At 51.4% G+C, this 14,432-nt stretch overlaps 1 protein-coding gene across 1 annotated transcript in view; it reads right to left on the bottom strand.

Annotated features, from left to right (window-relative positions):
* The window catches only part of LOC147096975 (integrin alpha-5-like), a 395,891-nt gene that overhangs the window by 4,574 nt on the left and 376,885 nt on the right, over positions 1-14,432 (bottom strand). The window contains 1 exon segment of the mRNA XM_085972686.1: positions 1,790-1,891. Within this exon segment, the coding sequence (XP_085828812.1) occupies positions 1,790-1,891 (102 nt within the window).

Raw genomic sequence — 14,432 nt, forward strand, 5'->3', positions numbered from 1 at the left:
CCACCCTCACCTCCAACAAGTGCGAGGAGCTCATGGACTTCTTTGTCTCTAAGATTGAGACCATCCGTTCAGCTGCCTCTTCCCTTCCTTTCCTTCCCTAGCCCACTGGGCAGGGTTCCCCCCTGCCATAGCCCTGAACTCGCATCTTTCTCCAGTTTCTCTCCGATCTCCTCTCACGACCTCTCCACGCTCCTCTTGTCACGAGACCCACCTCCTGCTCCCTCGACCTTATTCCCACTAAACTGGTGACCGCACAAATCCCCCTTCCTGGCCCCCACGATAGACGATATTGTTAACGGTTCCCACTCCACAGGTAATGTCCCCCTCCCCCTCAAATCTGCCGTCATCACCCCCCTCCTCCAAGAGAATGACGCGGTGTGAGAGAGAGCAGGAGTCGCTGCTGACTCCCTGTTCCTCAAGCTGTACATTTACCCTTTTGTTTCGGCTGAGCTCAACATGGTCGCCTCTGAGTCAGAGGGCTGTGGGTTCGAATCCTACTCCAGAGACTTGAGCACAAAAATCTAGGCTGACACTCCCAGTGCAGTGCTGCACTGGCGGAGGTGCTGTCTTTCGGATGAAACATTAAACCGAGGCCCCATCTGCTCTCTCGGGTGGATGTAAAAGATCCCATGGCACTATTTCGAAGAAGAGCAGGGGAGGTGTCCTGGCCAATATTTATCCTTCAGCTAACATCACTGAAACAGATTATCTGGTCATTATCACATTGCTGCTTGTGGGAGCTTGCTGTGCGCAAATGGCTACCTAATTTGCCTACAAAACAACAATGACTACACTGTGCAGCGCTTTGGGATGTCCTGAGGGTGTGAAAGTGCTCAAGGAATACAACTTCTTTCTTTTGTTGCTCTGCTTTGGCGCTTGTAATTGCTGACTTTTGCCAGTGGGTGTCACTGTTGAAGCATCAGCAGTGCAGCAAGCAACTGGCCAAGGTTTGTGGACTCTCAGTCTCACTGCACAGCGCCCTCCCTTACCGCACAGTCACGGCCAGTCATGAGAGTCTCGCAGCAGGCTATTTGACCATGTGGTTCAGCACGGTGAAGGTTGATCCTGACCTCAGCTGTCTTCTAAGCACGTGCAAGTCTCCAGCAAAGAATCATAGAATCCTAGAAAGTTACAGCACGGAAGGAGGCCATTTCGGCCCATCGTGTCCGCGCCGGCCAACAAAGAGCTCTCCAGCCTAATCCCACTTCCCAGCTCTTGGTCCGTAGCCCTGCAGGTTACAGCATCCCAAGTGCACATCCAAGTAGTTTTTAAATGTTAAAAGAGAGCCCGGGATTGGCTCAAGGAGGACTGTACTTTAACTAGGAGTGACTCAAAGATATTTCATCAGGATTCCCTTTGACAAAGTTTTAATTGGAAATCTGCTTTTGCATCTCGTTCCCTTTTCTTTGTCGCTCTCTCTGCCCTACCACCTCTCCTTTCGCTCTCCAGAGGGCATTCCTGGCCATGTCCCTGTCACCCCAGGCACTGCTGTGCATCTTCAGCATGGAGCCATGATGGGCAGCAGGTGAGGGACTGGCTGAACCCTTCAGTCCAGCTCTGTGGTGCAATGACCCTCCCGTCACTGTGAGTCAACGAGCTGCCATACTGGCTGCAGAGTGCAGCTCGTTACAGCGCTATTCATGCTCCCAGCTTTTAGCTCCCAGCTCTTCATCTGCCCTGTGACCTCACACAAGGTCAGGATCACTCTCCCCTTCGCGAGCTCGCCACTGGAATGTTGAGAACCATGGGAATGGAAGGCAGCCCGTGGAACTGGCACTGGAGATCTCACCTGTATGGTCACTTTGGGGTAGTCTTTGGGTAGGATCTGATAGGGCATTGCGTGAGCCTGGTATGTTGCATTACATTGCAGGGAGTATGGGTGATTCTCTCTCTGAAAAACACAACCATAGAATCATAGAATAGTACAGAACAGAAGGAGGCCATTCGGCCCATCAAGTCTTGACACACACTTTCAAGGGTGCAGCATTTCTTTTTATTCGTTTATGCGATGTGGGCATCGCTGGCAAGCCCAGCATTTATTGCCCATCCCTAGTTGCCCTTGAGAAGGTGGTGGTGAGCCGCCTTCTTGAACTGCTGCAGTCCGTGTGGTGAAGGTACTCCCACAGTGCTGTTAGGGAGGGAGTTCCAGGATTTTGACCCAGCGACGATGAAGGAACGGCGATATACTTCTAAGTCAGGATGGTGTGTGACTTGGAGGGGAACTTGGAGGTGGTGGTGTTCCCATGCGCCTGCTGCCCTTGTCCTTCTAGGTAGAAGAGGTCGCGGGTTTGGGAGGTGCTGCCGAAGAAGCCTTGGCGAATTGCTGCAGTGCATCTTGTAGATGATACACACTGCAGCCACGGTGCGCCAGTGGTGGAGGGAGTGAATGTTTAAGGTGGTGGATGGGGTGCCAATCAAGCGGGCTGCTTTGTCCTGAATGGTGTCGAGCTTCTTGAGTGTTGTTGGAGCTGCACTCATCCAGGCAAGTGGAGAATATTCCATCACACTCCTGACTTGTGCCTTGTAGATGGTGGAAAGGCTTTGGGGAGTCAGGAGGTGAGACACTCGCCTCAGAATACCCAGCCTCTGACCTGCTCTTGTTCCCACAGTATTTATGTGGCTGGTCCAGTTAAGTTTCAAGTCAATGGTGACCCCAGGATGTTGATAGTGTGGGATTCGGCGATGGTAATGCCATTGAATGTCAAGGGGCGGTGGTTAGACTCTCGCTTGTTGGAGATAGTCATTGCTTGGCACTTGTGTGGCGCGAATGTTACCTGCCACTTATCAGCCCAAGCCTGAACGTCACCCAGGTCCTGCTGCATGTGGGCATGGACTGCTTCATTATCTGAAGAGTTGTGAATGGCGCTAAACACTGTATGATTCTGTGAGTATGACTACGTCAGGCTGTTGCTTGACTAGTCTGTGGGCCAGCTCTCCCAATTTTGGCACAAGTCCGCAGATGTTAGCGAGGAGGACCTTGCAGGGTTGACTGGGCTGGGTGTGCCGTTGCCGTGTCCGAAGCCGGTGCCTAGGTCGATGCCGGGTGGTCCGTCTGGTTTTATTCGTCTTACTGTTTCTTGTAGCAGTTTGGTACAACTGAGCGGTTTGCTGGACCATTTCAGAGGGCAGTTAAGAGTCAACCACATTGCTGTGGCTCTGGAGTCACATATAGGCCAGACCGGGTAAGGACGGCAGATTTACTTCCCTAAAGCACATTAGTGAACCAGATGGGTGTATACGACAATCCGATAGTTTCATGGTCACCATTACTGACACTAGCTTTTTATTCCACATTTATTTAATTAACTGAATTTAAATTCCCCAGCTGCCGTGGTGCGATTTGAACTCACGTCCCCAGATCATTAGTCCAGGCCTCGGGATTACAAAAGGAAAATAGTGCAGATGCTCAAAAACTAAAATAAAAACAGAAAATGCTGGAGATACTCAGCAGGTCAGGCAGCATCTGTGAAGAGAGAAACTGAGTTAACGGTTCAGGTCGATGACCTTGCGTCAGAACTGGAAAAAAGCAGGTTAGATAGAGAGTAAAGCTCCCTCTACACTGTCCCATCAAAGACTCCCAGGGCAAGTACAGCACGGGTTAGATACAGGGTAAAGCTCCCTCTACACTGTCCCATCAAACACTCCCAGGGCAGGATCAGCAGGGGTTAGATACAGAGTAAAGCTCCCTCTACACTGTCCCATCAAACACTCCCAGGGCAGGTACAGCACGGGTTAGATACAGAGTAAAGCTCCCTCCACACTCTCCCATCAAACATTCCCAGAGCAGGTACAGCAGAGGTGAGATACAGAGTAAAGCTCCCTCTACACTGTCACATCAAAGACTCCCAGGGCAGTTACAACACGGGTCAAATACAGAGTAAAGCTCCCTCTACACTGCCTTATCCAACACTCCCAGGGCAGGTCCAGCACAGGTTAGATACAGAGTAAAGCTCCCGCTACACTGTCACATCAAACTCTCCCAGGGCAGGTACAGAACGGGTTAGATACAGAGTAAAGCTCCCTCTACACTGTCACATCAAACACTCCCCGGGCAGGTACAGCATGGCTTAGATACAGAGTAAAGCGCCCTCTACACTGTCCCATCAAACACTCCCAGGGCAGGTACAGCACGGGTTAGATACAGAGTAAAGCTCCCTCTACACTGTCACATCAAACACTCCCAGGGCAGTTACAGCACTGGTTAGATACAGAGTAAAGCTCCCTCTACACAGCCCCATCAAACACTCCCAGGGCAGGTACAGAATGGGTTAGATACAGAGTAAAGCTCCCTCTACACTGTCCCATCAAACACTCCCAGGGCAGGTACAGCACGAGTTAGATACAGAGTAAAGCTCCCTCTACACTGTCCCATCAAACACTCCCAGGGCAGGTACAGCACGGGTTAGATACAGAGTAAAGCTCCTCTACACTGTCACATCAAACTCTCACAGGGCAGTTGCAGCACGGGTTAGATACAGTGTAAAGCTCCCTCTACACTGTCCCATCACACACTCCCAGGGCAGGTACAGCACGGATTAGATACAGAGTAAAGCTCCCTCTACACTGTCCCCATCAAACACTCGCAGGGCAGGTACAGCACGGGTTAGATACAGAGTAAAGCTCTCTCTACACTGTCCCATCAAACAGTCCCAGGGCAGGTACAGAACGGGTTAGATACAGAGTAAAGCTCCCTCGACAGTGTCCCATCAAACACTCCCAGGGCAGGTACAGCACAGGTTAGATACAGAGTAAAGCTCCCTCTACACTGTCCCATCAAACACTCCCAGGGCAGGTACAGCACGGGTAAGATACAGAGTAAATCTCCCTCTACACTGTCCCATCAAACACTCCCAGGGCAGCTACAGCACGGGTTAGATACACAGTAAAGCTCCCTCCACACTGTCCCATCAAACACTCCCAGGGCAGGTACAGCACGGGTTAGATACAGACTCAAGCTCCCTCTACACTGTCCCATCAAACAATCCCAGGGCAGGTACAGCACGGGTTAGATACAGAGTAAAGCTCCTTCTACACTGTCCAATCATACACTCCCAGGGCAGATACAGCACGGATTAGATACAGGGCAGATACAGCATGGATTAGATACAGAGTATAGCTCCATCTACACTGTTCCATCAAACACTCCAAGGGCAGGTACAGCACGGGTTAGATACAGAGTAAAGCTCCCTCTGCACTGTCCCCATCAAACACTCCCAGGGCAGGTACAGCACGGGGTAGATACAGAGTAAAGCTCCCTCTACACTGCCCCATCAAACACTCCCAGGACAGGTACAAAACGGGTTAGATACAGAGTAAAGCTCCCTCTACACTGTCCCATCAAACACTCCCAGGGCAGGTACAGCACGGGTTAGATACAGAGTAAAGCTCCCGCTACACTGTCACATCAAACTCTCCCAGGGCAGGTACAGAACGGGTTAGATACAGAGTAAAGCTCCCTCTACACTGTCACATCAAACACTCCCCGGGCAGGTACAGCATGGCTTAGATACAGAGTAAAGCGCCCTCTACACTGTCCCATCAAACACTCCCAGGGCAGGTACAGCACGGGTTAGATACAGAGTAAAGCTCCCTCTACACTGTCACATCAAACACTCCCAGGGCAGTTACAGCACTGGTTAGATACAGAGTAAAGCTCCCTCTACACAGCCCCATCAAACACTCCCAGGGCAGGTACAGAATGGGTTAGATACAGAGTAAAGCTCCCTCTACGCTGTCCCATCAAACACTCCCAGGGCAGGTACAGCACGGGTTAGATACACAGTAAAGCTCCCTCTACACTGTCCCATCAAACACTCCCAGGGCAGGTACAGCACCGGTTAGATACAAAGTAAAGCTCCCTCTACACTGTCCCATCAAACACTCCCTGGGCAGGTACAGCACGGGTTAGATACAGAGTAAAGCTCCCTCTACACTGTCCCATCAAACACTCCCAGGGCAGGTACAGCACGGGTTAGATACAGAGTAAAGTTCCATCTACACTGTCCCATCACACACTCCCAGGACAGGTACAAAATGGGTTAGATACAGAGTAAAGCTCCCTCTACACTGTCCCATCAAACACTCCCAGGGCAGGTACAGCACGGGTTAGATACAGAGTAAAGCTCCCGCTACACTGTCACATCAAACTCTCCCAGGGCAGGTACAGAACGGGTTAGATACAGAGTAAAGCTCCCTCTGCACTGTCACATCAAACACTCCCCGGGCAGGTACAGCATGGCTTAGATACAGAGTAAAGCGCCCTCTACACTGTCCCATCAAACACTCCCAGGGCAGGTACAGCACGGGTTAGATCCAGAGTAAAGCTCCCTCTACACTGTCACATCAAACACTCCCAGGGCAGTTACAGCACTGGTTAGATACAGAGTAAAGCTCCCTCTACACAGCCCCATCAAACACTCCCAGGGCAGGTACAGAATGGGTTAGATACAGAGTAAAGCTCCCTCTACACTGTCCCATCAAACACTCCCAGGGCAGGTACAGCACGAGTTAGATACAGAGTAAAGCTCCCTCTACACTGTCCCATCAAACACTCCCAGGGCAGGTACAGCACGGGTTAGATGCCGAGTAAAGCTCCCTCTACACTGTCCCATCAAACACTCCCAGGGCAGGTACAGCACGGGGTTAGATACAGAGTAAAGCTCCCTCTGCACTGTCCCATCAAACACTCCCAGGGCAGGTACAGCACGAGTTAGATACAGAGTAAAGCTCCCTCTACACTGTCCCATCAAACAGTCCCAGGGCAGGTACAGCACGGGTTAAATACAGAGTAAAGCTCCCTCTACACTGTCCCATCAAACACTCCCAGGGCAGGTACAGCACGGGTTAGATACAGAGTAAAGCTCCCTCTACACTGTCCCATCAAACACTTCCAGGGCAGGTACAGCATGGGTTAGATACAGAGTAAAGCTCCCTCTACACTGTCACATCAAACACTCCCAGGGCAGTTGCAGCACGGATTAGATACAGAGTAAAGCTCCCTCTACACTGTCCCATCAAACACTCCCAGTGCAGGTACAGTACAGGTTAGATGCATAGTAAAGCTCCCTCTACACTGTCCCAACAAACACTCCCAGGGCAGGTACAGCACGGGTTAGATACAGAGTAAAGCTCCCTCTACACTGTCCCATCAAACACACCCAGGGCAGGTACAGCACGGGGTTAGATACAGAGTAAAGCTCCCTTTACACTGTCCAATCAAACACTCCCAGGGCAGCTACAGCACGGGTTAGATACAGAGTAAAGCTCCATCTACACTGTCCCATCAAACACTCCCAGGGCAGGTGCAGCACGGGTTAGATACAGAGTAAAGCTCCCTCTACACTGTCCCATCAAACACTCCCAGGGCAGGTACAGCACGGGTTCGATACAGAGTAAAGCTCCCTCTACACTGTCCCATCAAACACTTCCAGGGCAGGTACAGCACGGGTTAGATACAGAGTAAAGCTCCCTCAACACTGTCCCATCAAACACTCCCGGGGCAGGTACAGCACGGGTTAGATACAGAGTAAAGCTCCCTCTACACTGTCCCATCAAACACTCCCAGGGCAGGTACAGCATGAGTTAGATACAGAGTAAAGCTCCCTCTACACTGTCCCATCAAACACTCCCAGGGCAGGTACAGCACGGGGTAGATACAGAGTGAAGCTCCCTCTACACTGTCCCATCAAACACTCCCAGGGCAGGTACAGCACGGGTTAGATACAGAGTAAAGCTCCCTCTACACTGTCCCATCAAACACTCCCAGGGCAGGTACAGCACGGGGTTAGAGACAGAGTAAAGCTCCCTCTACACTGTCCCATCAAACACTCCCCGGGGGCAGGTACAGCACGGGTTAGATACAGAGTAAAGCTCCCTCTACACTGTCCCATCAAACACTCCCAGGGCAGGTACAGCACGGGGTAGATACAGAGTAAAGCTCCTCTACACTGTCCCATCAAACACTCCCAGGGCAGGTACAGCATGAGTTAGATACAGAGTAAAGCTCTCTCTACACTGTCCCAACAAACACTCCCAGGGCAGGTGCAGCATGAGTTAGATACAGAGTAAAGCTCTCTCTACACTGTCCCATCAAACAGTCCCAGGGCAGGTACAGCATGAGTTAGATACAGAGTAAAGCTCCCTCTACACTGTCCCATCAAACACTCCCAGGGCAGGTTCAGCACGGGGTAGATACAGAGTAAAGCTCCTCTACACTGTCCCATCAAACACTCCAGGGCAGGTACAGCATGAGTTAGATACAGAGTAAAGCTCTCTCTACACTGTCCCAACAAACACTCCCAGGGCAGGTACAGCATGAGTTAGATACAGAGTAAAGCTCCCTCGACACTGTCCCATCAAACACTCCCAGGGCAGTACAGCACGGGTTAGATACAGAGTAAAGCTCCCTCTACACTGTCCCATCAAAACACTCCCAGGGCAGGTACAGCACGGGTTAGATACAGAGTAAAGCTCTCTCTACACTGTCCCATCAAACAGTCCCAGGGCAGGTACAGCATGAGTTAGATACAGAGTAAAGCTCCCTCAACACTGTCCCATCAATCACTCCCAGGGCAGGTACAGCATGAGTTAGATACAGAGTAAAGCTCCCTCTACACTGTCCCATCAATCACTCCAGGGCAGGTACAGCATGAGTTAGATACAGAGTAAAGCTCCCTCTGCACTGTCCCATCAAACACTCCCAGGGCAGGTACAGCACGAGTTAGATACAGAGTAAAGCTCCCTCTACACTGTCCCATCAAACACTCCCAGGGCAGGTACAGCATGAGTTAGATACAGAGTAAAAGCTCCCTCTACACTGTCCCATCAAACACTCCCAGGGCAGGTACAGCACGGGGTAGATACAGAGTGAAGCTCCCTCTACACTGTCCCATCAAACACTCCCAGGGCAGGTACAGCACGGGTTAGATACAGAGTGAAGCTCCCTCTACACTGTCCCATCAAACACTCCCAGGGCAGGTACAGCACGGGTTAGAGACAGAGTAAAGCTCCCCTCTACACTGTCCCATCAAACACTCCCCGGGGGCAGGTACAGCACGGGTTAGATACAGAGTAAAGTCCCTCTACACTGTCCCATCAAACACTCCCAGGGCAGGTACAGCACGGGGTAGATACAGAGTAAAGCTCCTCTACACTGTCCCATCAAAAACACTCCCAGGCAGGTACAGCATGAGTTAGATACAGAGTAAAGCTCTCCTCTACACTGTCCCAACAAACACTCCCAGGGCAGGTGCAGCATGAGTTAGATACAGAGTAAAGCTCTCTCTACACTGTCCCATCAAACAGTCCCAGTGCAGGTACAGCATGAGTTGATACAGAGTAAAGCTCCCTCTACACTGTCCATCAAACACTCCCAGGGCAGGTTCAGCACGGGTAGATACAGAGTAAAGCTCCCTCTACACTGTCCCATCAAACACTCCCAGCCCAGGGCAGGTACAGCATGAGTTAGATACAGAGTAAAGCTCTCTCTACACTGTCCCAACAAACACTCCCAGGGCAGGTACAGCATGAGTTAGATACAGAGTAAAGCTCCCTCGACACTGTCCCATCAAACACTCCCAGGGCAGGTACAGCACGGGTTAGATACAGAGTAAAGCTCCCTCTACACTGTCCCATCAAACACTCCCAGGGCAGGTACAGCACGGGTTAGATACAGAGTAAAGCTCTCTCTACACTGTCCCATCAAACAGTCCCAGGGCAGGTACAGCATGAGTTAGATACAGAGTAAAGCTCCCTCAACACTGTCCCATCAATCACTCCCAGGGCAGGTACAGCATGAGTTAGATACAGAGTAAAGCTCCCTCTACACTGTCCCATCAATCACTCCCAGGGCAGGTACAGCATGAGTTAGATACAGAGTAAAGCTCCCTCTGCACTGTCCCATCAAACACTCCCAGGGCAGGTACAGCACGAGTTAGATACAGAGTAAAGCTCCCTCTACACTGTCCCATCAAACACTCCCAGGGCAGGTACAGCATGAGTTAGATACAGAGTAAAGCTCCCTCTACACTGTCCCATCAAACACTCCCAGGGCAGGTACAGCACGAGTTAGATACAGAGTAAAGCTCCCTCTGCACTGTCCCATCAAACACTCCCAGGGCAGGTACAGCACTGGTTAGATACAGAGTAAAGCTCCCTCTACACTGTCCCCATCAAACACTCCCAGGGCAGGTACAGCACGGGTTAGATACAGAGTAAAGCTCCCTCTACACTGTCCCATGAAACACTCCCAGGGCAGGTACAGCACGAGTTAGATACAGAGTAAAGCTCCCTCTACACTGTCCCATCAAACACTCCCAGGGCAGGTACAGCACGAGTTAGATACAGAGTAAAGCTCCCTCTACACTGACCCATCAAACACTCCCAGGGCAGGTACAGCACGGGTTAGATACAGAGTAAAGCTCCCTCTGCACTGTCCCATCAAACACTCCCAGGGCAGGTACAGCACGGGTTAGATACAGAGTAAAGCTCTCTCCACACTGTCCCATCAAACACTCCCAGGGCAGGTACAGCATGGGTTAGATACAGAGTAAAGCTCCCTCTGCACTGTCCCATCAAACACTCCCAGGGCAGGTACAGCATGGGTTAGATACAGAGTAAAGCTCCCTCTACACTGTCCCATCAAACACTCCCAGGACAGGTACAGCACGGGTTAGACACAGAGTAAAGCTCCCTCTACACTGTCCCATCAAACACTCCCAGGGCAGGTACAGCACGGGTTAGATACAGAGTAAAGCTCCCTCTACAATGTCCCATCAAACACTCCCAGGGCAGGTACAGCACGGGTTAGATACAGAGTAAAGCTCCCTCTACACTGTCCCATCAGACACTCCCAGGGCAGGTACAGCACGGGGTTAGAGACAGAGTAAAGCTCCCTCTACACTGTCCCATCAAACACTCCCCGGGGGCAGGTACAGCACGGGTTAGATACAGAGTAAAGCTCCCTCTACACTGTCCCATCAAACACTCCCAGGGCAGGTTACAGCACGGGGTAGATACAGAGTAAAGCTCCCTCTACACTGTCCCATCAAACACTCCCAGGGCAGGTACAGCATGAGTTAGATACAGAGTAAAGCTCTCTCTACACTGTCCCAACAAACACTCCCAGGGCAGGTACAGCATGAGTTAGATACAGAGTAAAGCTCTCTCTACACTGTCCCATCAAACAGTCCCAGGGCAGGTACAGCATGAGTTAGATACAGAGTAAAGCTCCCTCAACACTGTCCCATCAATCACTCCCAGGGCAGGTACAGCATGAGTTAGATACAGAGTAAAGCTCCCTCTACACTGTCCCATCAAACACTCCCAGGGCAGGTACAGCACGGGGTAGATATAGAGTAAAGCTCCCTCTACACTGTCCCATCAAACACTCCCAGGGCAGGTACAGCATGAGTTAGATACAGAGTAAAGCTCCCTCTACACTGTCCCATCAAACACTCCCTGGGCAGGTACAGCACGGGGTTAGATACAGAGTAAAGCTCCCTCTACAGTGTCCCATCAAACACTCCCTGGGCAGGTACAGCACGGGTTAGATACAGAGTAAAGCTCCCTCTACACTGTCCCATCAAACACTCCCTGGGCAGGTACAGCACGGGGTTAGATACAGAGTAAAGCTCCCTCTACACTGTCCCATCAAACACTCCCAGGGCAGGTACAGCACGGGTTAGATACAGAGTAAAGCTCCCTCTACACTGTCCCATCAAACACTCCCTGGGCAGGTACAGCACGGGTTAGATACAGAGTAAAGCTCCCTCTACACTGTCCCATCAAACACTCCCTGGGCAGGTACAGCACGGGGTTAGATACAGAGTAAAGCTCCCTCTACACTGTCCCATCAAACACTCCCAGGGCAGGTACAGCACAGGTTAGATACAGAGTAAAGCTCCCTCTACACTGTCCCATCAAACACTCCCTGGGCAGGTACAGCACGGGGTTAGATACAGAGTAAAGCTCCCTCTACACTGTCCCATCAAACACTCCCTGGGCAGGTACAGCACGGGGTTAGATACAGAGTAAAGCTCCCTCTACACTGTCCCATCAAACACTCCCTGGGCAGGTACAGCACGGGGTTAGATACAGAGTAAAGCTCCCTCTACACTGTCCCATCAAACACTCCCTGGGCAGGTACAGCACGGGGTTAGATACAGAGTAAAGCTCCCTCTACACTGTCCCATCAAACACTCCCTGGGCAGGTACAGCACGGGGTTAGAGACAGAGTAAAGCTCCCTCTACACTGTCCCATCAAACACTCCCAGCGCAGGTACAGCACAGGTTAAATACAGTGTAAAGCTCCCTCTATACTGTCCCATCAAACACTCCCAGGGCAGTTACAGCACGGGTAAGATACAGAGTAAAGCTCCCTCTGCACTGTCCCATCAAACACTCCCAGGGCAGGTACAGCACGGGTTAGATACAGATGAAATCTCCCTCTACACTGTCCCATCAAACACTCCCAGGGCAGGTACAGCACAGGTTAGATACAGAGTCAAGCTCCCTCTACACTGTCCCATCAAACACTCCCAGGGCAGGTACAGCACGGGTTAGATACAGAGTAAAGCTCCCTCTACACTGTCCCATCAAACACTCCCAGGGCAGGTACAGCATGGGTTAGATACAGAGTAAAGCTCCCTCTACACTGTCCCATCAAACACTCCCAGGGCAGGTACAGCATGGGGTTAGATACAGAGTAAAGCTCCCTCTACACTGTCCCATCAAACACTCTCAGGGCAGGTACAGCACAGGTTAGATACAGAGTAAAGCTCCCTCTACACTGTCCCATCAAACACTCCCTGGGCAGGTACAGCACGGGTTAGATACAGAGTAAAGCTCACTCTGCACTGTCCCATCAAACACTCCCAGGGCAGGCACAGCACGGGTTAGATACAGAGTAAAGCTCCCTCTACACTGTCCCATCAAACACTCCCAGGGCAGGTACAGCACGGGTTAGATACAGAGTAAAGCTCCCTCTACACTGTCCCATCAAACACTCCCAGGGCAGGTACAGCACGGGTTAGATACAGAGTAAAGCTCCCTCTACACTGTCCCATCAAACACTCCCTGGGCAGGTACAGCACGGGTTAGATACAGAGTAAAGCTCCCTCTACACTGTCCCATCAAACACTCCCAGGGCAGGTACAGCACGGGTTAGATACAGAGTAAAGCTCCCTCTACACTGTCCCATCAAACACTCCCAGGGCAGGTACAGCACAGGTTAGATACAGAGTAAAGCTCCCTCTACACTGTCCCATCAATCACTCCCTGGGCAGGTGCAGCACGGGGTTAGATACAGAGTAAAGCTCCCTCTACACTGTCCCATCAAACACTCCCTGGGCAGGTACAGCACGGGGTTAGATACAGAGTAAAGCTCCCTCTACACTGTCCCATCAAACACTCCCTGGGCAGGTACAGCACGGGATTAGATACAGAGTAAAGCTCCCTCTACACTGTCCCATCAAACACTCCCTGGGCAGGTACAGCACGGGGTTAGATACAGAGTAAAGCTCCCTCTACACTGTCCCATCAAACACTCCCAGGGCAGGTACAGCACGGGGTTAGATACAGAGCAAAGCTCCCTCTACACTGTCCCATCAAACACTCCCTGGGCAGGTACAGCACGGGGTTAGATACAGAGTAAAGCTCCCTCTACACTGTCCCATCAAACACTCCCAGGGCAGGTACAGCACGGGTTAGATACAGAGTAAAGCTCCCTCTACACTGTCCCATCAAACACTCCCAGGGCAGGTACAGCACGGGTTAGATACAGAGTAAAGCTCCCTCTACACTGTCCCATCAAACACTCCCTGGGCAGGTACAGCACGGGTTAGATACAGAGTAAAGCTCCCTCTACACTGTCCCATCAAACACTCCCAGGGCAGGTACAGCACGGGTTAGATACAGAGTAAAGCTCCCTCTACACTGTCCCATCAAACACTCCCAGGGCAGGTACAGCACAGGTTAGATACAGAGTAAAGCTCCCTCTACACTGTCCCATCAAACACTCCCTGGGCAGGTACAGCACGGGGTTAGATACAGAGTAACGCTCCCTCTACACTGTCCCATCAAACACTCCCTGGGCAGGTACAGCACGGGTTAGATACAGAGTAAAGCTCCCTCTACACTGTCCCATCAAACACTCCCTGGGCAGGTACAGCACGGGGTTAGATACAGAGTAAAGCTCCCTCTACACTGTCCCATCAAACACTCCCTGGGCAGGTACAGCACGGGGTTAGATACAGAGTAAAGCTCCCTCTACACTGTCCCATCAAACACTCCCAGGGCAGGTACAGCACGGGTTCGATACAGAGTAAAGCTCTCTCCACACTGTCCCATCAAACACTCCCTGGGCAGGTACAGCACGGGTTAGATACAGAGTAAAGCTCCCTCTACACTGTCCCATCAAACACTCCCAGGGCAGG

Source organism: Somniosus microcephalus, chromosome 33 (genome assembly GCF_052327205.1).
Source record: "Somniosus microcephalus isolate GS21.2 chromosome 33, FLI_Smic_1.0, whole genome shotgun sequence".
Taxonomy (NCBI): domain Eukaryota; kingdom Metazoa; phylum Chordata; class Chondrichthyes; order Squaliformes; family Somniosidae; genus Somniosus; species Somniosus microcephalus.